At 40.5% G+C, this 27,191-nt stretch overlaps 2 protein-coding genes across 11 annotated transcripts in view; one reads left to right on the forward strand and one right to left on the reverse strand.

Annotated features, from left to right (window-relative positions):
• KIAA0319 (KIAA0319 ortholog) overlaps nt 1-13,102 on the forward strand; it is a 58,146-nt gene extending 45,044 nt beyond the window's left edge. For 7 of the 10 annotated variants that reach the window (XM_066992054.1, XM_048075794.2, XM_048075793.2 and 4 more), the window contains 6 exons: nt 1,007-1,149; nt 2,439-2,561; nt 5,170-5,260; nt 7,427-7,518; nt 8,358-8,546; nt 12,703-13,102. In XM_066992054.1, coding sequence (XP_066848155.1) covers nt 1,007-1,149; nt 2,439-2,561; nt 5,170-5,260; nt 7,427-7,518; nt 8,358-8,536 — 628 coding nt within the window. In that variant the 3' untranslated portion in view covers nt 8,537-8,546; nt 12,703-13,102. Of the gene's footprint in view, nt 1-1,006; nt 1,150-2,438; nt 2,562-5,169; nt 5,261-7,426; nt 7,519-8,357; nt 8,547-11,471; nt 11,898-12,702 lie in introns of those variants that run through there. The other 3 variants (XR_010829270.1, XM_048075789.2, XR_010829272.1) reach the window with 3 other exon arrangements.
• Nucleotides 13,103-16,873: 3,771 nt separating this feature from the next.
• Nucleotides 16,874-27,078, reverse strand: ALDH5A1 (aldehyde dehydrogenase 5 family member A1). Its single transcript, XM_048075796.2, has 10 exons — nt 26,741-27,078; nt 26,569-26,652; nt 24,789-24,959; nt 24,390-24,506; nt 23,800-23,943; nt 22,770-22,913; nt 22,232-22,390; nt 20,807-20,976; nt 19,901-19,959; nt 16,874-19,720 (listed from the first exon to the last, which is right to left on the reverse strand). Exons 1-10 carry the CDS (start codon nt 27,050-27,052, stop codon nt 19,515-19,517), a joined length of 1,566 nt encoding a protein of 521 aa, XP_047931753.2. The 5' UTR covers nt 27,053-27,078; the 3' UTR covers nt 16,874-19,514.
• Nucleotides 27,079-27,191: the final 113 nt, after the last annotated feature.

Consider the following 27,191-nt stretch of genomic DNA (forward strand, 5'->3'; position numbering starts at 1 on the left):
ATTTTTTGTGAATGCTGGCTGGAATAAGACAGACAGACCTTCTCATAGAGAAGCAAGTACTGTATTTCAAAATAAGTTTCCAGCTGTATCTGCTCAAACTCGTTTTATTGTATTTTTTTTCTATTTCCTCTCTAAGGTTTTGATACTCTAAGTACTTTACTTATTTTTTTCCAGGTAACTGATAACAAAAATCCTTGTTCACAGAGAAAACAGCAGACTTTGTAGTATGTTGTATGCTACATGTAGTATCTTACTCAAAGCAGATACCTGCTTTGCTTGGGTTAGAGGGGTGGAAATGGCTTTATGTAGCCAGAAGAACTTCACAGAATGATTGATTAAAAACCTGTTGACATGAGTTATCTTACTTTAAATTACTTATTGCTAACTGCTTGGTGATTTAAAATCTATTTTGTTATCTATTCACTTCTCTGGAAACCTCATAAAATTGAAAGGAAAGGGGGAAAAAATAAATATAGCATGTATAGCTATAATACTTTAATCACATCTTCCAGCTATTGATTTTCAGCTTCAGATGTTCCCTGAAGCATGTGACATGGGATGAGATCAACACTACCCAATAAAATAAAATAAAAAGCTGCCACAAGTTTCTCTTGGTCCTATGTTTTTCCTTTTCTTAAATTCAGTTTTCTAAAGTTACTCTCACTGCTTCAGAGTGCTTTGTGGCAGGTTCTAGACAAGAGGAGGGAAAGCAAGCATTGCATATATACTTCTCTTAAAGTGAGAGTCAGGAAGACCAAGGAGGGAATTAATTTCTTGTTGTTCTCAACGTTTTTCTGTGAAACCAAGGAGCCATAGAACTATTGGTGCTTCTGGGTCAGAATGAAGTACAGTAGTCATGACATTTGGATGGACGTGGACAGAGTTGCTGCATCTGTATTGGTGATACAGAAAACAAGCAAAACAAAGCAAAACAAAGGCTGTAAATTAAATGCCTGACAAAAGTAATCTTTGACCATAGTCCTAACCTATGCTGTTCTCTCTGCAGCACTGCAGTTGTATTCTATGTCCAGAACGGGCATCCTTCCAAGGTGTTCAAGGCATCAGATGTCTCTCGAACTCTGCATGTGCAGCTTTTGAAAGAGAAGGCTGACTTTCTGCTTTTTAAAGTCTTGCGGGTTGACACGGCTGGTATGTTTGCCATCTGGTGTCTGGGCTTGGATTTTTCTTTCTGAAAGATGACATTGAAGACAATACTTAAAATGCATGCTCATTTGTGACAGACTGGTGCCAGTACTTGTGTTCTGTTAAAATAAATGCTTTTGCATGCTGTTAGTCTTATCTGTTGTGCATCAGGAAGTCTTGAGGAATGAGGAGAGAGGTACCCCTCTCATACCATCTTTTGTTGGAAGATGGACAAAACCTAATGTAGCCATAATATAGAATGTTCAATGTCTGGTTCGTTCAAGGCTTTTAGTGTTCAGTGATGGGCTTGTAATGTAATTTGTTTTTATCTGTCTATAGCAGGCAAAATGGTCAGGTCATCGTTGTGGTTTAACCTCGTCTTCTAATGAGGTTATATTTGCATCACAGAGAGGCCTCTGAGGTTTCTCATAATGAACTTTTTCTTTTCTCCTAAAAGAATCCTGAACTTCAAAACCTAGCCTTATATTAAACTACGCTAGTAATGTGAACCCTTTATGATCCTCAGATATTACAGATATGACTACCTCTTAGATTTAAAATTAGGAGACTGTGATCCAAATGAAAACAGAGTGAATAAACTCTAGCACTTAAATAGTCATAAATTCTGTAATAAATTCTGGCTTTGTTCACCTGTTGGAAAGGATTTGTTTTATTGTAAATGTACTTGGATTACCAAAATGTGTAGGTATCACTTGAAAGTGGTCCTTAATGTTTTCCTGACATAGCAAATCTGCTACTGTAAGTTTAAGGGGGATAACCTTTTTTTTTTATTATTTATTTTATTCTAATGTGGCACATTGATCTAAAAACAGGTATTACTGTAAGCAAATAATACATAAATGTTCAGGCCTCAGTTGCTGGAATTGAGTTTTGAAATACTGAAATACACTATAGTTTATCAGTGTGATGCTTTCCTTACACTATCTGAGAATACTAATGTTCTTTAGTTCTCAGGTACTTCAGAAGATCTTATAAATATGTCATAAAGAAAGGAGGAGGTCTGAACTCTGTAACTTCAACTCATCTTTACTTCTGTTTGGAATAAGCTGATGTTGACTTGGATATAATTTCAGTATTGTATGTGTAAGATATTCTCATCTTTTCACAGCCTGCTGAACTGTGCAGCTATTTAATATGTAACATCAAAGATAAGAGATTATAAAATATCAGAATGTTATGAACTAGGTGCTTTACCACCAATCTAGTCCTCACAGTAAGAGAATGCATGGCAAGTTGACCATTTACACAACTAATCTTGTTTGCATTATTCATAGCATGTCTTTTAAAATGCTCTGGACATGGACACTGTGACCCTATAACAAAGCGCTGCATTTGCTACCAGCTGTGGATGGAAAACTTGATTCATCGTTACCTAAATGATGGCGAGAGTAATTGTGGTGAGTTTGCACGTTGTGGGATGTATTCCAAGAATCATTTGTCTTTTTGTGAGACTGTTGAATATTTGCCATCAGAGTGGGGTATTTACATAGGAGGTAGATGCTGAGGAAGGGTTAGAACAGTCTCTTTATTGTTCAGCCTACAGCCTACCAAAATGATAGAATCATATAATTGTTTGGGTTGAAAAAGACCTCTAAGATCGTCAAGTTCAACCATTAAACTAGTATTACCAAGTCTTCCACTAAACCATGTTCCTAAGCACCACATCTACACATCTTTTGAATAATTCCAGGGATGGTGACTCAACCACTTGCCTGGGCAGCTTGTTTCGATGCTTCACAACCATTTCATCCAACCTAAACTTCCCCTGGCACAACTTGAGGCCATTTCCTCATGTTCTATTGCTTCTTGCTTGGGAGAAGAGCCTGACCCCCATCTCACTGCAGCTTCCTCTGAGGTAGTTGTAGAGCGATAAGGTCTCCCCTGAGCCTCCTTTTCTCTAGGCTAAAAAACCCCAGTTTTCTCAGCAGTTCCTCATAAGGCTTGTTTTCTAGACCCTTCACCAGTTTTGTTGCCCATTTTGGACGCTCAGGCAGATCAACACTCATGTCCATCTTAGTGCTGTCTGCAAATTTAGAGTGCAGTCGATCCCTTCTTCCAGATCATTGATAAGGATATTAAAGAGAACCAGCCCCCATACTGAGCTGTGGGGGACACCACTCGTGACCAGTTGCCAACTGGATTTAACTGTATTCACCACAACTCCTTGGGCCCAGCCACCCAGCCAGTTTTTTTACCCAGTGAAGCGTACGCCAGTCCAAGCCATGAGCAGCCAGTTTCTCCTGAAGAATGCTGTGGGAAACGGTGTCAAAAGCTTTGCTGAAGTCTAAGTAGGCAACATCCACAGCCTTTCCTTCATCCACTAAGTGCATCACCTTGTCATAGAAGAAGATCAGGTTAGTCAAGCAGAACCTGCCTTCCCCATGCGTACTGAGCCTTATCAACTGGTTGTCCTGTAGGTTCTGCAAGATGGCACTTTGATGTTCTGCTCCATAAGCTTCCCCAGCGCCAGGGTCAGAGTGACAGGCCTGCAGTTCCCCTGGTCCTCCTTCCAGCTCTTCTTGTAGATGGGCATCACATTTGCTAGCCTCCAGTCAACTGGGACATCCCCTGCTAGCCAAGACTGTTGATAAATGACAGAAAGTGGCACTTCCACCAGCTTCCTCAGTACCCTTGGGTGGATCCCATCTGGCCCCATAGACTTTTGTGTGTCTATGTGGTGTAACAGGTCACTAACCATTTCCTCGTGGATTATGAGGGCTTCATTCTGCTCCCCATCCCTATCTACCAGCTCAGGGGTCTGCGTACCCAGAGAACAACTCATCTTACTACTAAAGACTGAGGCAAAGAAGGTGTTAAGTACCTCAGCCTTTTTCTCATCCTTTGTCACTGTTTCCCCATGCCCCCCCCCAAATAGCCTTCTGTAGGAAACAATATCTTGGAATTATTTAACTAATGTCTTGAAATGATAAAGTCTTTATTTTATAGTAGTCTTTATTTTTAATATTTTAAATATTTTAGGAGCTTGAATTAAAAACATATCACTGTCTGAGATGTGGGCCGGGGAATTATAAAAACTGTCATTGCCAAGGGAGAGAGTTTGAGACAATTTTGGGCCAGATGGAAGGGTTGTTTGATAGTGTGTGTATTGATGAAACGAGACTCTATTTCCCAGGTGCAATTTAATCATGTTGGTGTTCTGTGGCATACCTAACAAATCAACTAAGCCAATTTGATATTGTATAGGAACTCTCTAATTAAAGTATTTCACAATTTTAATGTAATTAAATTGGTCTAAGATCAAATAAAGCTGAACTTTCAGTACTGTGCAGACTTGGAGACGTTTTGCTGGGCAATGCGCGAGTCTTCAGGTAGTTCTGTAGAAATTAATAGGAAATGTGCCATTTGCTACAAGCCATTAAGTAGCTGTGGGGCACGTGTCTGGCTGTTAGTGATTAGTGGTTGGTAATTGCCCAAATGAAATGGGACAGTATGTTTTTAAGCCTGAGGCTGGGGCTTCCTGCAGTCCTGCCTTTAATGCTCTGTTGTTCCATAGTGCAGTAACAACACTGAAATAGTATATGCATGTGGGAGATTCGCATTACTGCACATCTCTCTGAATCCCCCTTAGATTTTCCAGGATTTAAAAATCTAAGCATGTAGGTAGAAGGATGTATCACTAATCATCTGCTCTCTTATGGTGCTGCTAAAATGACTGACAGAGTACACTTAAGCTTGCTTTAGTTAGAGAATGATGGCTGAGGTGGTTACATGACCTTCTTGGCTTCCAGCTCCTATGTAAAATTTGCATATCCTGATATTGTAAAAGGGATGGGGTAGAGGAAAAGTTTTGAACGTGAGCATTTTCAGTATGGAAACTTAAGAATATTTGAGTATTCTTCTGAGAACATACGTAGGTGCCATGTTCTGCTAAAATCCTGTTGGCACTCTCCATTGCCCAGGATCGGAGAAGTATTTAATAGAGAAGTACTTGAAATTATCCTATCCATATTACTTTACAAAGAAATGTTGTGCTTCTTTTTTCAGAGTGGAGTATACTCTATGTGACTCTATCTGCTTTTATTTTGATTGTGGTCACAATAGGGCTTGCCTGGTTCTGCATCTGCTGCTGCAAAAGGTACATAATATGTTTCATTTTGAGCGGGTGTAAGCAACAACTGCACACAGCTGCCACATTTTAGTCCAGTCCTTAGCACTAAACCACTCAACTTCTCAGACACTTGAAGAGCTTCCTGTAGCTGTTTCTGTAAAGATGTGCTTTTTTGAAAAAAGGAGTATCTGTCTGAGGCTATGTGTATTCTTCTGCATTTTGAGAAATAAAAAGCCAGTGCTGGAGTATCCTTCAAATTAAGAGCTTATTTATGGAAAAATGCTGAGTGTGTACTGCACATCTTCCTGGTCTCTGAGTCCTCCAGGTACTCCATGCTAAGAAAAAAAGAGGTACATCCTGAAGGTCACTGAGATAGGAGTGTTCTGGGCCTTGCAAAGGGAGCTGCTCCCAACCTGGTGTCTGTCTTTGACAGGAAAAATGGATATGTGGGCTGTATCTGGCTGGCAGGCAAGGATAGGAGCCTTGAAAAGCTTCTTTTCTGAGCCAAGAATCTGTCTCAAAATACTTACTGATTCTTTCCCTAAACAGTTTTTCCTACCACTGTATGTCATATTTCCCTCTGCATGTCACTCCCCACATCCTGTTGTCTTTCCTAGTAAGCCATTAAGAAATTCTTTGAAGTAACAATCCTTTCAAGTGTTGTCACTAAAGAGTGTTTTTGCTGCTTCACAAAAAAGCACAGCAAAAAGGTATTCAGGTATTATCAAAAATGAGATGCTATCAAAATTTTTCTTGATTTTTAACTTGGTCTAGGGTGTCTTTGCAGCATGTAAGGGGTGCTGTTTGAAATGCATTGGACTTGGTATACTGCTTTCCTTTTTTTATGGTTGAAGGAACAGTGCTGTTAGTAGAAAGGTTTAAATAGAAGGGTATCTCATATCAGCATGAGGCACAGCCTTGCAGGCTTGTGTGGATTTGATGGGAAAGGGAGTGTTTATGGAGTTCATCTGCTTCCATGCCTTTGTCTTCACATGGCTGGTGCCAGAATGAGTGTTGCGTGATGCAGATACATGTGAAAAGAGGAGGGTAGTGCTGCACAGGACAAGATGGCAAGAGATGCCCTTTGTATTGTTGAAACTACAGGAAGAAGATGCATTTTAGTCCAAAATTCGTCTGGAATTTGGGGATTTTAAAGGCTTTGATGACTTGCCAAATGAAATAATTTTTCTAAAGAATGTAGAGGGGAAGCCAGGTGGCTGGCTGTTGCTGTGATGCCAACTGAGAGGTAGCTGCTTCTCAAATATAAAAGTTACATCTGACCTGTGGTGTCTGGGAGTGCTTTTTCAGATGTCAGAGTTAAAAATCTTGCCAAGAAAAAAGGCACATGCTCCCTGCCCACCCCACCCCACTCCCCCCCCAAAAAATTATATTTTTTTGCCTGAGGTGTGACAGCATCTTCTAGGAGGCGCCCCACTTTGTTTCATGCATGAATGCCCTTACTTTTACTCTGAAATCCTTCAGTTGTTCCCTGTTCATTAAAACAAACAGCCCTGTCTGTTCCTCTAGCTCCAAATCTTTCTACAGTCAGTAAGGTAGAAAGCAGAAAGGTAACTCTGGCAAACAGCTAAAACTTAAGGTAAAGATTTACCACATCGTAGAAGTGAATGCAGAAGAAGGATTTAAATGAGGAAAGACTAGGTCAGGTTTTGGCTACAGACCAGTAGTGCTTTGTCCCTGCATGTATATGAAGGAGCCAATCTCCATTTTTGACTGTTCCTTTCTGTAAATATAATGAGACAAGCTCTACTTGAATTCTCTTAGTTTTAAAACAACCAACCAAATAAACAACAGCAACAAAAAAGATACCTAAACAATTTAGTTTAGGAATGAAACACTTCTTACAGAAATTCTATTTGGAAACTAATGAGTGTGTCTATCTTGTGTCTAATTACTGTGTTGAAATTGAACAAACTGAACTCCTTTGGGTTAGGGAAACAAGTCACTCTTTCTTCATCTCTATATATCAGACAGATCAAGTAAATGCTATCCTCTGGTCCAGATTGTGCAGCTGCTTTTTACAGGTATATACTAGAGTAGCTCTTTCTGACTGGAGGTTCTTTTTGAGGCTCTGTATATGGGGCATGTAGCTATGTGTACAGTAAAGGAGAAGGAGCAGATCTATGTGTGTATGTGAAAGCTAAATAATCTTTTTGGTAACCTTTTTTTTTTTAGCAGGAAGAGGACAAAGATAAGAAAGAAAACAAAATATACCATCCTAGATAACATAGATGAGCAGGAGAGAATGGAGCTGCGACCCAAATATGGTAAGAGCTCTCTCTTTCACTGGGGGTTTATTTAAGCAGTGAATCTTTAAGCTGTGAACTCATCCACCAGCCTTACAGTTAATGTTTTTAGTTGGCACTTGCAATCAAAAGGAGTCTGGAAGCTGGAGTACAAGGTTGAGAATGACAGAGGCAAACATAAATGGGGAAATGGTTGGTCAAGAATCACTTCATTTCTTGCACGGGTCCTTCGGCTCAAGTAAAGCTCTGAGCTTCTTCATTAACCTTAATTTAGACCATCTAATTGTCCCACAGACTTCTTACATATAACCTCCTTTCCCCTCACACACACCTTATAATTTGGATCTGTTTTTATTTGTGCACACAATACTTCCCTCTGGACCGTAAGTGCCCTGTTAAACATTAGAGACTTCAGCTGCTCTGTTCAAATACGTTTTAATTTACCTTATTTCAGTTTTTAGCAAGAGAAATACTGGAATGCAGGGAAATAAAATCATCCTTAGAAATTGCTGTCCTAGAAAGATAGTTGTAACATTTCAGTAGAAATCTTGACCTTTCATTACCAGTCACTTAAATCAGGTAGCTGGTTAAACAAGCTAATTTCCAGATTCAGCCTATTAGAATTATATTCACTTTTTAGAGCCATAAACTAGTGGGGCTGCACTGAGGTCAAAAGAGTATCTGTCTGACAGTATTTTATACCTCATAGACCAGCTTTTGACATGGGTAGTGGTACAGGCTGGACTGCAGAGAGTGTTTTCAATTATTTTTAATATCTCAGCAGAGGATATCATGATTAAGTTGTTAATAGTGAAATTTTTCTAATGAGCTTGTTTTGCCTTTTTTTTTTTTTTGGTTAGGTATAAAACACAGAAGTACAGAACACAACTCCAGTCTGATGGTCTCCGAATCAGAGTTTGACAGTGATCAGGACACTATCTTCAGCAGAGAAAAGATTGAAAGAGAGAATCCTAAAACCCTTTTGAATGGATCAATCAGAAATGGAGTTTCTTTCCACTACAACTCCAAAGACAGATAACTGAATGAGGGTAAAAAGCACAAGACACGCTGATCCAACACATCTAAAACATGTTGGCCCACTTCTGTTTTTCCAAATCAAAAGCTTTCTAAAATATCAGCTAATTGCAGGTGAAAGAGTAGATATCTAGCACAGTGGTGGGGAAGGGTGGAGGAAGTATTTTATGGTCAGCTAACTCCTGTTGCCACCACAAGGAACAAGGAAAAGCAAGTTTTATTTCTCATGTGTTCCATGCTGATGTTTGTGTGAACTTCAGAAAGATGTTTTTCTTGTATCACTGCTACAAAACTAGCCAGGGCTGTTACGCCGCTAACAGTGGTAATTGAGATGTATATAAATTTGTATCCTGTGCTCCTGTCTTTTTCTCAGAGGAGCAATGGGGTTATGAAGCTGACCTAAAACAGCAAAAGCCAACATATGTAAATTCTGTTACAGCTATAGAGAGCAATATGTGACTGCAGGCTCCATCTTAATTTTCAGTTTAGATCAGGAACACAGAAGGAATATTTGTAGGTTTTTTTTTCTCTCTGAATGTGCTTCGTGACTTCTTTTTCTAGGGTAGTGATCATCAGATGAAAACATCTGTTTTTAAAAGAGGTTTGCAATCTAGCAGTTGTACTGAGCTGTAAACTAATGTGACAGATCTGTGTCCTGTGGGATGCAGTGTTCTCTGTATTTACGTGAAAGGTATGATGGCTGCAGGGAAGTCCAACCTTAGGTTGCTTCTGTAATGATGAAAGTACTTTTACTTTCTCTAGAGTCTGCCATGTCCACCAGCAACCAGTAGCAGAGATGCAGGGAAGACTCAGCGCCATGTGCCTTCATAAGCATTTTGAACATCCCAGACAACCTTTTTCTTAGCATTTTTAAGGAGCTGTGGACCTTTTAAGGCCAAGCCCTCAGCTGACTTTGAATCTGTAAGCCTCAGTGCTTAATTAAAGAACGTCCCAGGTGTTTGCACAGTTAAATGCTTGTGGCAAAGTACCATGTGTGGAACAGAAGTTTCAACACTTACCTTCACTGTCTTGGGTAATTATTGTGGTTTAGCTTGAACATTAAATTGTTTTACTTTTTCCCCTGTAGTTGTTCAGTGTTTAGATATATTGGCATAAAGAGATTCCTTTAGGTATTTAGGAAAGTTAGGTGTGCTTGAGTTCTGATGTTGCTGTTCTTGTTTGCAGTCTGGATAATTTCTTTTCAATGGGTTTGTTATGCTTTAAAGCTCTTTCCCCGGCACTGTTCTTGAAATTCCATACAGAAGATCAGGCTTTTACATGTAAGCCTCATTTGTGGGGACATCTGTGGCACTGTCAGCCTTTCCTGGGGGTTTGTTACAGACATGTTGGAGGTCTTGGGCTGAGCTGGAGAAATGATCTGTTTGAGAAAACATTCCTCTTTGGAGCGTTTCAGACAGGGTTTTGTTTGTTTGCTTGGTGAGTTTTTGTTGTTTGTTTTGTTTAATCTGATGGTGGAGAATCCATTAATGAAGAAGGGTAGAGCACTGTAGAGATCATGGGGAGCAGATCAGAAAAGTCAGGCAGGGGACATAAACCACTCCATCATGACGAATAACTTGGTAGAGAATTCTGGGACTTTCTCAATCTTACATAGAATTCTGACACAGAAGAATGGCTGGATTGAATACTGTGACTTTTGTGTCTCTTGGTAATGGAGTCTGGCAGACTGAAGTCAGAACTGACTGGGTTGGATGGAATTAGTAATCAAAAATGGCAACAATGTGGCATGCTCATGATTTGCATCCTCCCTGGTTTCATACCTTTGATTCTCTTGCAGCAGATGTCTGTGAAGTTATTAGTAGCACACTGAGGAGTGTTTATCCCGTGCCCAGCCCTGCGTTTCTGTGGAGAGCTGCATGTGGCCTTCATAGTCATAGTGATGGGAGAGGCTGTGAAGAGCTGAAAAGGGTTGATGCAAGTGTTTTCCATGTTTTTCTTTTGTCCTCCAGCAAAATGTGATATAAATGGTCTGATTTGCTTTCTTTAAAAGCCAAACTTTATGTATGGGTTTTAGGATATTTATTGAAACAAATCTACTTTCTCATTCTATGTTCTCTTCCCCCTCATTGTGTATGAGTGTCTGTATTTAATTAAACTTGGTCAATAAAAGGCAGGCCAGCTTTTGATCCCTTTCAATTTCTGCTCCAGATGTGTTAGCACAGTAATGCAGTATTCACTTTTAATGCATTCCTGAAGAAAGTTAAGACCCACACAAAATACTTCCAAAACTTTTTTTTTTTCCTTTTTAAAATCAGCATTTGGGGCTTAATCCATTCTCTGCAAATTCCTAAAATGTTCTAGCAGGAATTATGCTCTTGGAAGTATGCATTTAAAGAAGGAATGGAAATTGCACAAGCAGCTACAACTTTGCATCAGCTACAGTGCCATTACTCAGAGAACCATAAAATGGTTTGGGTGGGAAGGGACCTTTAAAGGTCATCTAGTCCAAGCCCTGGCCATGGGCAGGGACATCCTGCGCTACAGGTGCAGGACCCTTGTTGAACTTCATGAGGTTGGCTGTCTCTTAATCACCTCTGTGTCTTCCATATACTTCCACTTAACTTCCAAGAGGATCTGTTCCATGGTCTTACCAGGCACTGAGGTGAGGCTGACTGGTTCCAGTAATGTGATTAGTCCCACCAAGTTTCAGCGACAGCAATTAGATCATGGCAGCCACTGTACAGATGGAAAGCTAACTCCTCCTTTTTGTTACCTATGCTGCATATATTGATATAGAGGCACTTTAGTTGTGCTGTTGACAATGTCACATTTTTAGAGGAACAAGCCCTAATTCCATTAAGGCATTTCACAGGTGTTTCCCTGTTGGTACATAACATCAACACCCCCTGACTCTTCTCTCTTACTCCAAACTCCACCCCCTGCCCCTGCAAAATTTTAATTTAAAGCCCTTGTTACAGGTCTGGCCAGCTTTTTGGTGAAGATGCCTTTGACCCACTTGGTCAGATGACTCCCATCAACTCCCAACAGACTTGGCTTTTCAAATATAGATCCGCGATCACAGAAGCCAAATCCTTGAGTATGGCACCAACTGTGCAGCCAAGCATTCACCCTTTCAGTTTGTCTCCTTCCTGAACCTCTCCAACTGGCTGGAGGGACAGAAGAGAATACCACCTGTGCTCCTGAGCCTTTTAACCTTGCTCCAAGGGATATATAGTCTCTTGATGGTTCTAAGTTGCCTTGTTGCATTATCATTATACATGGAATAGTAGGACTGGATGATAATCTATAGTTTCAGCAAGCTCAGCAGCCTTTCAGGGAGTTCACAATGCAAGCTCCTGGTAGGCAGCGAAGTTCTCTTGAGAAATTATCTGGACAGCAAATAGGTGAGTGCTTCAGTGCCTCTCAGTAGGGAATCTCCAGTTACCGTTACCTTATGTGCTTTTCTTGTGAGAATGGTTCTCATGCATGCAAGTGGGTGCATCAACTTTATATGATTGGTTTTTCCAGGATCCTGTCTCTCTTTATTCTCCAACCCCAGAGCATTTTGTCTGTTTTATAGGGGCGTATAAGGGAATGGGGGAAGGTTCTTCCACTCTGAGCTGACTGGACAAGGGTCCAGTCTCCTTTATCTTGTGAGTTATTTGTGTCAGTCAGCTCAAGAACAGATTCGGGCTTTCCTTCCCCTTGCACAGCCTTAAGACAGGGCTGTCTCTTAGCCAGAGACAGGGCACAATTCCTTATATTGATCTGCTCACATCCCCAAATACAGTGCTGCCTGCCTGTTGGGCTCCTCTTGTAACATACCTAGTTGTTAAAAGGGTTCTACCAGCTGGGCACACTTGCAGCTATGATATCTATCCACTAGTGTTTTCAGGTGCTAGAGCTACTTCTAGATAGCAGAGCTCCATGCAACCCTAAGGTCTGGACAACTGTTTTAATCCTTGGGAGGTCTGTTTGGGTGGAGATGTGAGCACAGGTAGGCTGTAGTGCTGCTGTTTGGATTTCAACCCCAGCCTTGTAACTATGATGCATGGCCACCATTTTCTTTCAGCAGGTCACAGTCTCCTGTAGTTTCAAACTTCTTAAGAAACTTTTCTTCCCTGTTCTTTGATAACTTTTCACAACCTGAAGGGCATTAATTTCTTCTGTTGCAACATCTTTCTCATGTTCTTTGTGTTTCTTCTGCAGGAGCTGGGAACCCGAATACTTGACTGCAATAGATTTGATCTCCCCACCAAATGCTGAGATCCAGGGCTTCATGCCACATACAGGCCTCTCACATACAACAGGAATACATTCTTCTTACAGTAAGAAGACTCAACAGGACAAACTTCAGCTAGCCCTTAGTATTATGCTCTATATTCTCTGCTGTCCAGCTTTTTCTTCCACAGCATCTTTCCTTTGCTGCTTCTGCTAAATATCTAGTGTGCCTTTGTCTATGAACTTATCTTTTAGTACATGTCAGTGCAGTCAGCATCCTTCAGTTTTATGAAGTCAGTCACTTGTGTGTTGGGTTTATTTTACATTTTCAAAGCCTGGTGTTGAAGTCTAGGAGATGGTTCTTTCAAGGAATTAAAAAAAAAATAAATCTCCCACATGGACACACTGTGGGCTCCGATCTTCAGACCAGTGGCAAGCTCATGTACCATGAGAATGTCTGCATGATTTGTCTAAATATTTCTCACTCTTAACAAGTAAGAAACTAGTCTAATGTTTCTTATTGCTTAAAGCCTTACCAAGTTGAAGCTGCTTACTGAATTCTGTTCTCTAGATGACACTTCAATGTTTTTGTGGCTAACAGTATTTTAGCTGTGTTCTGAAAGCTGGATTTTTGAGCAGCTTCTAATTGTACTGGTTTAATTCTTCCATATCCTTGGAAGGAAAAGTCTTTCATCATACATAACACCAGGCTTGCTGTTAGTATGGAACTTGCACCAAAGTTTAAAATAACAGTTTCTGGCTCTGAATTTGTGATATCACATGTTGGTGTCATTTGGCCAAGCATAATTTTGTCAAGAATTTAGGAGTGAATATAGCAAGCCTTTATCTTGATTCAGTGTAATACTTATTTCTAGAGCATGTCAGGTAGAGAGAAGGGGTAGGAAAGTTAACTCTTAAGCTGAAAACACTATGGCAGAATTCAGGACTGCTGCTAGCTTTCTGTTTTGGGTTATGATGGTTTAAGCAGATAACTCAGTCCTCACATTTCCACACAATTTTCTTTTAAGCATAGAGATTACTGCCATCCTCTTTCTGAAATAGGGATGTACTGCATCCCAGCAGTCTCCTGTGCTCTTCTGAGATACAGCTTGCTATGTAGGGTGCAAAGTCCATTGAAAATAAAGAATAAATTGACAGCTTAGCACTGGTAAGATGCCTCTCTTAGTAGGCAGTGTGCCAGTACTTAGAGTGCATCATAGCCTTGGTGTAAGTACTTGATTTTCATTTGCATCTTCGTTTTACGTTTATAGGTGCCAATACATGCACACATAGAGGTTGTCCAGCTATGTAAAAAGGCTGCCTTCATTGCATTTTAAGAAGGGAGTATATTTAGAAAAAAAAACTTCCTTGCCATTAACTGCCTGACGCGTTAATCATGTTCAGTACTGAACACTGCCATGCTGCAAACAGTTTTGTGTTTTTAATTTTTCTTAACCAAAATACAACTGCTGTACAAACTGAAACTTACCTGGGCAAGTCTGCTGAAGTGCGCATACAAAGCCTGTTGTCCTCTGGTTCAACCTTTCATTTTAACTGAGTAGATTGCTGAGAAATCCAAGCAAAATGTGAAGTCTAGTTATAGAGGAGTTTACTTGGGGAGGGGAAAAAAAAGATTGTTACTGTCTCATGTGTGAGAATACACTTTCAACTGCATCCTTTCAGGTAAACAGGAGTTGAGCATCTCCCTCTGACAGAGACATACAGCTACTCATCAAGCACCTGTTCTGTTCTGTCAGATGTGGTTGCTTTTATGATGACTTTTTTCTTGGTCTGTTGCAGCAAACAAAAGTACACACATGATGAACTTGAACCTTCTTTAGACTATTCTTAAGTTCTTGAAATAATTTTCTTAGGCAAATTTCCTATTACTCTTTTAAGCCTCACATGAAACTAGTTTTGCCCCTCAATATACTGATAATGGGCTGTAGTCAGCTGGAGCATTCAGATGTCAGTTACAAAATGACAACTACTTTAGTCTTTTGAGACATTTTTATGAGGATTGAGAGAGGAAAACCTTCCTATGAAAGAAGGGAAACAATGTAGAAATGAATTAATTTCTTAACATCAGCAATTGCCTATTATTGATCTGTAACTAGAATACTACTCCCATACCTCTGCAGCAAAAAAAAAAAAAAGAAAAAAAAACCAACTATTTCATACAACTTTTAGGTCGTGAACTCCCTGTGGCAGGGAAGGGAACCTTGAAGCTGAGAAATAAAATTAAAAACAAACAAAACTTTATTTTGCATAGGCTTTGTGTCAAGTACAGATGAGCCACAAATCAGTAGTTTGTCTCTGTATGGAAGCACTTCTCCCTGTAGGTGGATGGGTGAGCTATTGCAGATTTTATATGAAGAATCTGTTTCTAGAAAGTGTTACTTATTGCAAATGAGAACTTATTGTAACTGGAACTATTTCTGAGTTGAAACCATTACATTTATGTAACTATTAGTTAAAAAATAAAGTTTTGTCTCTCCTTCTAAGAACTTGTTTTAGATGTGTTGTGTATTGGACTAAACACTCAAGCTGGGCTAAGAGAGACAAGCTTCATAGCATAGGTTAAGTCTGTACTCACAAAAGCAGTGTGATATCTGATCCTTTGCCTTGCTATTGACAAAGCAAAAAGGTATCCTTTTGCAGAAAGATGGCATAATTCAGTAAGTCAGGGAGCAGAAAAGCTCTTTCACTGTAGCTCACGGAGTTTCCATGTTCTACTTGTCCTTGGTGTAATTGGCTGTACATGAGTATTCACCAGCTGTCTTGAAAGTGTGGGAGGTTGAGCAGTTTTGTGGTTCATTCTATAGCAAATGCAGTACTTGACTGTTTGTAAGTACAGCGGCTGCTTTGTGATAATCAGTGGTGCTAGCGTGCAATATAACCCAAAATATCCCTGTAAGCTAGGGGTAGATTATACTGCCTGTTCCTGAATGAGAAAGGAATCCATGCATTGGTGTCTATAAAGCTTGTGCTAAATCGTGATGATAAAAGGTACTGTGAAATTCAAGTGTCCCTCCCTAAGGAGAAACACACCATAAAAGCAACTTTTAAAGTGTATTTGGATATATGGTGTCACAGTATATGTTGCATTTCTTACATTCATAAACTTGACTCCTACAAGGGAATACCAGTTGCTGAATAGGTTGATGAGATACACAATGTCCTTTACTGAAGAATGGAATCTGCCCATTTGTTATTGCACTGTAAGTTTTAGTAGTAGCAGCAGCCTCCCCGTTTCCCTGAAGTAGGCAGATGAAAGCCTCGAATGTGTGCAACAGAAAGCACAGCAGCAGGTCTGCTAAGGTGCTTCAGGATTCAGTGGCACAATGAAAAAACTATTTGCTACATGCTCACACCAACTTCTCGTGTCTTGGAAGGCCCTAGACAGAAGTTCTGACAAGGAACACTTTAAACAAGTGCTAAAATTTTACTTAAACCTTCTGAACACCATATATAAATCTTTGTAAGCTTTCTATAAGCAGTAGGGCTAGGATAAAGGACATGATCAGTTATACATAAAACTGCCAGTTACAGGGAGATGGTTACTTCAACACCAAATTAACTGGAGATTTTTTTTTTTTTTAACTTACAAGATTGCCCGATTCCCAGTAGTATGTGCCTGGTGGTTTTAGAACAGTATAAACTATTCTACAATTTGCAAACCATTTGCATTCTGCAAAGCTTGATTATGAAAACATTTAATCATACAAGCGTAAAATGTGTTTTTAAAAATTGCCAGGGAAAGTTAATAGGCCACAGGATTCTAGCCTGGTTAAGCATTTACTTAAATGCCAAGATCTTAGTGATAAGTGGTAATGAAGAACAAGAACCAGCTACTCGAAATTAAATAGATAGATATTGGTCAAACTTGAAATACTTTTGAAATACTTCTGAGTAGCACTGGTTGTTGTTTTTTTGTTTGTTTTTTTTTTTTTAACTCTACTGGCTTGGTGTTACCAGGATCAGGAGCCACCTCGCTTATAAACATCTAAAGAACATCTGGATGCAGAGAAGTCTTTTTTTTCCAGTGCTAAAGTTGGCACAACAAAATTTCTGTGGAAATCTGAGGGACTGAATGTAATGTAGCTACTGTCACTCTGTCAGTTCAGCAGTAAATAAGGTAATGAACCACACAATCCAGTGCTTTCACAGAAGTTATTTATTAACTGAAAACATTTTTCCATTGCAGTTTTAGTATCCAGAAATCGCTGAACTATCACAAATGTAATCAACATAACTGAGGTGTAAGAATTCAAGTATATGTTTTGTTAAAGAATCACAGCTTTTGTTTTGAAGACAACTTCAAGATTATTCTGTGCTTACTGATGTAGACTTCAGTGACACAAGGATGCTATGCTGGAATCCTTCCGCAATCCAATCTAGGCAAAGGCTTTTTTTAAAGCCTATATACCTTATTAATTATGTTTTGTGCTTGTTATCAGGCATAGTAAAAAAAAAATGCTAGGAAAAAAGTAAACATTTACTCATTAATTTTAACAGTGCTATTCTTAGAAATACATGAAGATTTTAAATGCACCAATGCATCAGATCACTAATTTTTACAATTAATAGAGCAGCCAGCTAAAAAGTTTATCCTCCAACTGCACTGTCCCAAGAAGTACACCTACATTCAGAACTGCACTGTCATACAGCAGTAAATGAGATAACTTTGACCTCATACTGCAGATCACATGCAGACAGTTTTAAATCTGTGCAATTAAAGTGGCAGATATTCCAACCTGTGTACAACATTCACAACTGTGCCTGCACCACTGTATTACTGGTACCCAGACACCAAGTTAAAACCTTTTTTCAGCCTCGTTACACTTTCCAGTAAGAAATAATGTATTGGCAGCCAAAGCTGGCGAAGAGCTCCCTGTTCCACATCCTCATATTCTCTAAATTCAGGTAGCCTGTGTGCTCAGTAGTGTAATCTCAGAGGTTGGGTGGAAGGTTCCTTGCAATTAGTGTAGGTAGAAGTTGGCTATCCTTTTTTGTTCTTGGAAAAAAAGTCAAATGTACTGCAACTGATAACAGTATTAAGTCCTTATTATCTTAAATATGCATTTATTTTGGTGCATTGGAAATGCTTGGAAGGGCAGTAAGTGTTCTTTACCTGTCCTTCAACTGGCAGGATGCACACATACACATTTACTGACAAGTAATGTGTTACATACAAACACCCACCTGGTCTCAAGTGTTAGATAAATATAAACATAAAAAAATATTTAGAAATAATGAGCAGCAGTCAATGCTACCTCATGTGCGCTTTAAAAAACTGTGAAACTCAGCTCTGGCTCTTCTTTCATGCAAGTCTTATGGTACCTGGTACCTTTTTGCTTCATTGGATAAAATATCTTAAAATAGCCCATTTCATAGGGTACATTCATTAGGAAGAAGTGGTATGTTACCTTCTATTTTTTTCAGTAATTAATGGGTAAAATCCCACCAAATAATTTAAGTACAGGAAAGAAAATTTCTTCTCCTTAGTCTCTGCAGTGTTGATTTATTTGCCAAATTAGCATTGCACTTTTTTTTAAATGCTTCAAGTCTCATTGAAATAATAACGTTTAAACAGTACGGTTTGTTTCACATTAAGGATTCTTTAAATTATCCTTAAAGATGACAATTAAAATAGTGAGGTTATGGGTAAAGGTTTCACCTCTAGTAATTTTTACTTAAGTCCTTATTAGACCACAAGTTAGCCAATTTTAAAGGTTTTTGTACCTTCCTCCTTAAAGGTTATTTTCCTGTGTGACCACAAATCTGATTCAAGGCACAAAGCCCAGAGGAACTGAACCATCTATCTGCTCCTGTTCTTTGGAGGTGGTGGGTAACATTCTAGACGCTGAGCAACGTTTACATCAGTGACCTTCCTTTTACAAAAGGACATTCTTTTCGCAGAAGGGAGTTCTGTGTATCATCATGTCACCACTTGGAATTCATTCATACAGCCCTTTCAGTGTCCCCTGACAATTCTACAAGTTACTCCTGCAACCATACATCCCATCTTCCTCCTACTACTCACTAAGCCAGCAACTCTTTGTCCTTTGCTGATGTTTTCCCAGGACAGCTGGGACTCTCAGACATACCAGACAAAGGCGTTCGATCCCAAACCTGTAAGCTGTTAAGCACAAATTACAGCTCTTTGCTCAGAAGACCGGAGCTGAACAGCTGGCAGCTCTGCAGCCAGCATTAACATGCACTGACAAAGCTGTACGTTCACCTGCATGAACTCCTAGCAGTAGCTAAAAAACACTCCTCACCTTTCATAAGCATCAGATTATCCCACAGTTAAAAAGAGACATGCCTGCTTCTAAAAGGACGTTACATAACCACATTCGAAAATGCTGGTATTTACACAAAACTCTAAAGGGAGTCTGCCATTCTCAACACTTCCCACGTCCTACACACACTCAAGCAGGCAACAACAAATGGTAGTCAGTTTTCCCCTTGACACAGGCTATGGTCTATTTTCATAATGCAGAAGTCTCCAAGTCCTCCCAACTACACAGGGGTAATCTAAGGATAACAGATGCGTATTCCTCCCTACTACTTGTTAGAGATAACGGGCACTGTGATCACATTGCTGAAAAACAACATACAAACATGTAAAAACGTGGCAGCACAGAATGTTGTAAATATCTCTACGCATACAGAACAGGGTTGCTTAGTTTTGAAGAAGGTAAACGAAGGCATTCATAACATAATTCTGGTTCAAAAAGCTTTTAAAACTACAACACTCTTTCCCAAAATGTTGGGATTGTGCTTTCTGAAGATTTTTACAAGCCTCCGAAGCAGACGTATTTTATTTCTAAGTATTCATCAATGCCATACTTCGAACCTTCCCGTCCTAAGCCAGACTGCTTTACCCCACCAAAAGGACTCTCCACTGAGGAGACTATGCCTTCGTTTACACCAACCATTCCAACTTCCAGCTGCTCTGCAACTCTCCAGATCTGAGCTGGATCTTGGGAGTAGAAATATCCTGCCATGCAGAAACAGAGATACAGAATGAAAAAAAAAGAAGTCTGAAGGAACAGTTGCAGAAGACTGAAAAAGATACTTCTTGACATGATGTCCGTCATTTCATTAAAAATTGTTACCCCCTTAACACTGAATCTTATAAAAAACCTCAACAATGTATTTATCTGAAAGAAAGGCATACCTGCTAAACCCACACTGGCTGCATTTGCTATGGCAATAGCTTCTTCTTCAGTCTCAAATCTGTCAATATAAAGAAAAAAATAGAAATGAGGCCTGCAGTTCATCTACCATCTTGCTCACTTACTGCAAAGATGCAACTGTATCAAAAATAAGTCAATGTGCATTTTTTTCCAAAAATGTATTTTCAGTATCTATTTTAATTTTCATTTTGAAGCAATGGAGGAGTTTCTACCGCTTACTTTAAATTAAACCACAGTTAAATAATTAGGATTGCCTTTATCCTCCGTAGGTACTGGTAGCTAAACCTTTACTTCCTATGGGTTAGCTCACTCATTTCCCCAACTACATAAGCACTCTCAGCTATGATGGATGACCTACCCTATCAGGTTCTTCGTCATATCCAATCATTCTGGATGGAGGCAGGGAAAGTTTTAAGGAGCAAAAAGAGCTACAGAGCTAAGTCATCCTCAGTCAGAAAAGCAGGGCTAGCAAATCATGACAAATTGCAAGCTCCTGCCTCCCCCTTCATTCTGCAAAACATGAAATTTGTGAGAGTTCTGCTGTTACCTGCCCCAGCTTAATTGCTGATGCATTTTAAAAGAAAACCATTTTTGAAAAGCTGCAGAGACTTAAATCAAGTCAAGAGAGAAACAAACAGGCAAGGTGTGCACAGTAAGTTTCCAAGTATTTACAACAGTCTTATTGCATGACTTAGCTTAGTGATATGGTTTAGTAGATGACTTGCTAGTGTTAGTTCATAGGTCTTTCAACCTAAATGATTCTGTGATTCTTATTTGGCCTCACAAAAATAACTTTTGGCAAGCAGTCATGCAAATCTTATTTATTCAAAACAATCTGTCATTCTTTTTTATTGCTGTATTTTAATCTGGAAAATGAATGGTCTTACTTGATAACTGGTGCTAAAGGGCCAAATGTCTCCTCTTGTGTGCAAAGCATTTTTGTTGTAACATTACTCAGTAATGTTGGCTCAAAGAAATTCTTCCCCAAGCTGTGTCGTTTCCCTCCAGTCACAATAGATGCTCCTTGAGAAACTGCATCATTAATATGTCTCTCTACCTGAGGTATGCAAAACAAAAATCTCAAGGTTAGGACTTAAAAATGAACATTAATATATTTTCCACTGAAGAAATAATACTATCCAGTATTAAAAAGAAGACTTTGAAGAGAGGTTTATACTTTGCAGAAGACTATTTGCAATGTTACTTAAAATTTCTCTTGAATTAAACTATGAGTATGGCCCCAGCGTCACATACATTCACCTTTTCTACCGAAATGAAAGGATTACAAATAACATGAGAAAAGTCTTTGCAGGACTGAGCAGTACACCTGATATCCATGATCAGGGACTGTCGAAACAGAAGTACATGACTGTCATTTAAAGAGAAAGACAACAGAAGTAAGCTTTCAGGATGGTACTGGCAAAATCATTCTCCACTCCTGTACATCTACAATTGATCCAAAGACAAGAAAGTAATGAGAAAACTAAAGTAACAGTCTCAACCTAAAATACAGTCCTTTGAAGTAACAAAAAGGCAGTTACATGACTATTTACAGTGCTTGCTGTGTGTGTATAGACATGCAATATACACAAAACTTTTGTGATGCATAAAGGGAAGGAATTTCATTACATCCATGTGTTTTATCCTTTGTCTCGCAAATAGTTCTGAGTATTTTCATATTCCAGTATTTTATACACAGAAAGAGTCTGACAGCGTTCATGTATAATGGGATTGAAATCAAACCAGCATATAACCGAGCCATAGTATCTTAGAAAGTATGAACCACATCATTCAATAATCTTTAAACTTAGGAAGGGTGAAATATTATAGAAAATCTTACTTATTACTGGAGTCATGAGTCATACAAAACAGAAGACCCAAGCCATGCACATAAGATTTCAAGTGATTACAGCATCCAGAGCACTGGTATTTTTAACCTCAGTGTGTTATTGTGCTTAGCTTTTGCTGGAGGCACTGGTCTCTGAGGCAAGTTGAAATCACAATGCTTCAGAATTGTAGAATCACCACCAAACTCTCACGGTGTATCACATTTCAGAAAATGTTCTTCTTGAGAACAGACAGGAAATAATTAGGAAGAATCATTCCCTCCTAAAGGACGAATCTCTTCTACATTACCTGGCCACATCTGCTCCTCTACATACACACATGGGTTTGGAGGAGACAACAAGCTCCCAGCCACACTGCTAATTCTTTCTAACAAAAAACGTGAAAAAAGTTAAACACAGTTCCAAAGTTACTTTATGGATCACAAAAGGAAATAAAGGTGTCAAAATCAAATCTTTTATTTGTACCTTTTCTACTGCTTTTTCATTGATTAGTGGCCCTTGGGTGGTATTTGCATCAAATCCATTTCCAACACGTAGCTGGCTCCTTATGGCTTTAGCAAACTTTTCCACAAATTTGTCATGGATTCCCTTTTGCACCAGGAAACGGTTTGTGCAAACACATGTCTGAAAATAAACATGAAAAGGAAAAGCAAACAGTATTTTATATTGTATCTTGTTACGAATTCATTCTGGCCTTCATGCCACAATGTCGGGTTACTACAGTACTACAGTTACTGCAGCCTAGTTTGATTACTACAGTCTCTCAAAAGTAACAGCCATGTCCATGAAAGTATGAAGAAAGGGATTTTATTATGTTGTTATTTGGACTTGCTGCCTGATAACTGGCTTAAGTGCCTAGAGCCATGTGTGGCCCCAAGCATCTCTCTCTTCACGATGAATTGTTCCATGCTTTCCTTTTACATAAAATAGTTTATTTATACCGCTTAAACTATATATACAGCTCTTCTCCTTCCAGAAACAAAGACAAAATGGTTACTCTTACCTGTCCTGAGTTTCTAAACTTAGAAGCAAGGGCTCCTGCCACAGCACGGTCCACATCGGCACTGTCAAACACTATAAAAGGAGCATGCCCTCCAAGCTCCATGGAGACTCGCTTCACGGTGCCAGCTGCATGCTTCAGCAGTATCTGAAGAAACATGGAAACCTGTACCTCTACCAGAGGTAAACTATGGAACCACAAAGCTTACAGACAGAAGGCAGTGAAAAGCTACCTCTGGCAGGAAGTTAATCTGCATCTTCTCTTTCATGCTAGGCCATCTTTTTTGTCCCATCACAAATACAAGGACTAATTTCACTCATTAAAATCTTTAGAGATCACATTCTGGCCAAGAAATAATGAAGAAAAGGATTTTCATCAACTTCAAGTCAGGCTTTTATATACTAATATTGTCACTTGTTTGCTTGTTCACTTCCCTTTCAGTAATAAAAATCTTGACTACTCTTACTATTTTCCAGTATGTGACAAAATTTGGGATTAAGGTTTGCCTTAGGTATCAAGAGTTTTTCTTCCTTCTGTGTAAGGGCACTGCATAGAGTTCTACCACACTTAGCCACACTCTGCAGCTTTTTTGATTTCACTGGGGACTGATGAGCAAGACTGCTTGTTGGTTAAGGCTGATACAAAAAGTTGATATAAGAGATGCAAGGGTCTCGCTTCTCTAAGAATTTCTTTCAGCTACAGAAGCCATTCCCAAACAGCACCTTTGAAATTCAGTTTCAGCATGCCTTTTAGTATGCTGTCACAGTATGATATGAAACACGAGCATCTTATACAGAACTGTTCAGGTTATAATTTAATGAGGGACAATTATGCAGGAGTTGCACATATACATCCTTCTATGAAGTACTGACACCGAAGTAAATAGGCAGTATCTCAACAAATACACACTTATTTGGACTGTCTGCATACAGTAGCCAGAGAAGAAAGCTCTATTTGGAAGCACACACTTTCCCCTACCTTTCCAGTACAACCACAGTAATAATCTTCAAGGATATTCTGTGCACTTATGTACCTTTCCTGTTTCAGTGGAGCCAGTAAAAGATATTTTGGCTACCAATGGATCAGTGCACAAGACTTCCCCTACAGCTGGTGCCTGTTGTCTGGAACAAGGAACAACGTTATACACTCCTGCAGGAATTCCAGCCTGGTTTGCAAGCTGCAACAAGAGAAACAGAATTTGCATTATCAGTGCATTTTGTATTTGGAAGAGTCCGTTTATGTTTATTGCTTTGACGAAATCAGTCTGCAAACCAGTAAGAGCCCAAGGTGCACAGCACAGCTAACAGATGCCACATTGTTAAGAGTGCAGTTTCACCCACGTTTAAGCTGTCTGTCATTCAAAGTAGCCAAAGGAAGGATATAAAGACGTTTCTTGTGGCTCAATGGCCAGGTCCGCTTTCAGGCTCTACACCATATTAGAGGCAACTTCAAAAGATTTCTAATGAACTAAAACCTCTGGATCAAATCAGCCGACTTGTCCTTTCTTCATGTATGAAGTTGGCTAGAGTTACCAATAAAGGCCATCTGACCATAGGGATATTTATGGGCTCTTATTTACAGCTTCAGTCCATTATTAATGTAAAGCCTAGCATAAAAGCTCACCTCTCCAAGAGCCAATGCTGATAAAGGTGTATCCTCTGCAGGTTTCACTACTACTGTACAGCCAGCTGCCAGAGCTGCACCAACCTTCCGGGTAATCATAGCACTGGGGAAGTTCCACTAGGACGAGAGAAAAGAACAATCAAACTTGGGGAAATCTTGCCCCCTGTTTTTGTTGAAATAATAGGCGTTTTATGCAGTTATGTGGTAGCCTAAACAGACCTGCATGATGTGCTTTGTCCTAGGCGAACATTTCAAAGTACTGCCAATTCAGGAAGAAGCAGGCACAGCATAGAAATGAAACTTTGCAGGGATGTTTCCTGAGGCAAGGAGCCGTGAGGCCCCACGCTGTGGACTGAGCTGAAAACCTCTGTCTGATGTGAAAAAATCAGCTGTACTTACTGGGGTTATAATAGCTGCCACTCCCACTGGCTGTTTCAGCACCAGGATTCTTCTGTCTTTTGCAGATGCTGGAATGACATCACCATAAACTCGGCGAGCTTCTTCCGCAAACCATTCCAGAAATGAGGCAGAATATAGGATTTCCCCCTGCGCTTCTTTCAGAGGTTTTCCCTTTGATGAAATCAGATTGAAGATACACTGTAAGTGGCAGACTGAAGCAATACAAATATATTTAGGTCATTTCAGAGTTCTTTTCAGAGTGCTTTATAATCCTGTATCACATACACTGCAGTCTCTGGAAAGGACTTGATATGATTTCACCATCAATAGTTATGTGACTTCAACATACAGTCATTATATAGCCAGTGCTTTGACATTGGTGCCCAGATTCGTACCTGCACTAGATGAGGAGCTGGGACAGCATGTTTTACAACTTTGTGAAGTGTTATTTACAAACTCTGCAGTTAGCTGCTACCACCATTCTGAAGAAGATACAAATCATGGCAAAAGTTACAAGTTTACATCAGGGACCATTGTTTTGGAGTGTATTACTTTGCACCACCCACCTCCAGGTCTGGTCCTGTGGACTGAGTGAGCATTAGCTGTTGGAACACAACAGAGAAGCTGCTGTGGTACCTTCCAGCATGGCTTTACTCAAAAGGATGCCAGCCTGTGAATTTCCAGACTGCTCTGTGATGCAAAGCAAAACACGTTAAGTGACCAGGAGATTTGCTTTAATGGTACAGCCACTCCGATCCAAAATAAGACGCTGATGCAGACATAACTCATTACCCCCACTTACAAGTTTCAGTGAAATCACTTTCACTTGAAGAGGCCAAGCCACAGATGCTGTGCATCAGTCTAACAAGGGATATTGTAATTATTGCAGTTATTAATTACCTGTCAGATGGCTTCCCCGTCCTTAAAAGACAGAGAATGCAGTAAAAAGAAGCCTTCAAAAACCACAACCTATGATCCAGAGCAATGTTTGTTCTTCCTTATTATCAGGACTGTATTTCGAGACACATCCTTTCTAGCTACTTAGTAACCTTGTCTTGCTACATATGATTAGGCATAAACTATAAAATCTAACCATTAATTTCAAGCAATGCATGAGAGAAAAAAAGTTAATTTTTATTTTACATACTAAGGGGCAAAAACAGTATTTATGTTATTTTCCCTTTTTAAACGCATGAAACTGAAAAAAAAACCACAATGATTTCTGCCATTAAGATGACAGTTTAGGTTTCTGTATGCCTCTGCACAATGTAGGTCTGATTCCAGCTGGGTTTCTAGGTACTATAGTTATCAAAATAGCACACTGTAAGTGTGTAAAAAAGGTGGTGTTTGAAACATTATCGATTGGCCTAAGAGAGCAGTGTGAGTGCGCAATGAATAGTCTAGGCCCAACTTAAAATTTAAGTAAATAGTTTGATAAATAAAGACATGGTGGCTAACTGGTGAAATGTACACTGGGTACATTGAGAGAATTCAACTTCATTTTAATGTTAATGCATCCATATGTTATGCTTCCGAATAAGATAAACGTTACCACAAGTAGACTAACAGTTTTCACAGATCTGGAGCTTGGAGATGTGTATTTTAACGCTTGGGATTCCCGAGTATCTTTCTGGCCTTAGGGGATTCCTGGCCTTAGAGGATGTTTAGGGGTATTCCTCATGTAAGGATGACCAGAACTGCTCGGCCATGCAGCACCACAGCTGTAGGGCAAAGCGGCTCCTCTGGAGAGGAACCCCGCGGCTCCCACCCCCTCACTCACGTTTTCCGCCGTTATGATCGCGGCCAGGTCGTCCCTCCTCTCCACCATCAGCTCGTACCACCTGCGGAGGAGGGCGCTCCTCTCCTGAGGGGACACAGGGCTGCGTTGTGCCGCGGGTGGGCGCAGCGAGCCCGGCCCGCTTCCCCCCGCGTTCCCCCGGCCCCCCGCTCACCTTGGCGGGGAGGCGGCCCCAGGCGGCCCCGGCCCCGTGCGCGGCCCTCACGGCCGCCCTCGCCTCGGCCGCGCCGCAGTCGGCCACGGGGCCCAGCTCCTGCCCGCTGGCCGGGTCCCGCACAGCGAAGGCCGCGGGCGCCTCCAGCCAGCGGCCGCCCACCAGCCCGCCCCGCCGCACCAGCCCGCCGGGCAGCGCCCCGCTGCCGCTCCGCGCCGCCGCCGGGCCCGGGGCCGCCGGGGGCTGCAGCAGGAGGCGGCGGCGAGCGCCGGCGGCGAAGGCGGCGGCGCGGAGGGGCAGGAGGCTCGACATGGCCGCACGGCTCGGCACGGCTCCGGGGGAGGAGCCGCGGCGGAGCGGGGCGGGCTGAGGGGAGGCGAGCCCGGGGCGAGCCCCGCTGCCTCCCCGCTGTGGAAGCCGGGCGGGGCAGCGCACGGCTCCCGGGTCAGGG

This window comes from Anser cygnoides, chromosome 2, assembly GCF_040182565.1.
Source record: "Anser cygnoides isolate HZ-2024a breed goose chromosome 2, Taihu_goose_T2T_genome, whole genome shotgun sequence".
Lineage (NCBI taxonomy): Eukaryota > Metazoa > Chordata > Aves > Anseriformes > Anatidae > Anser > Anser cygnoides.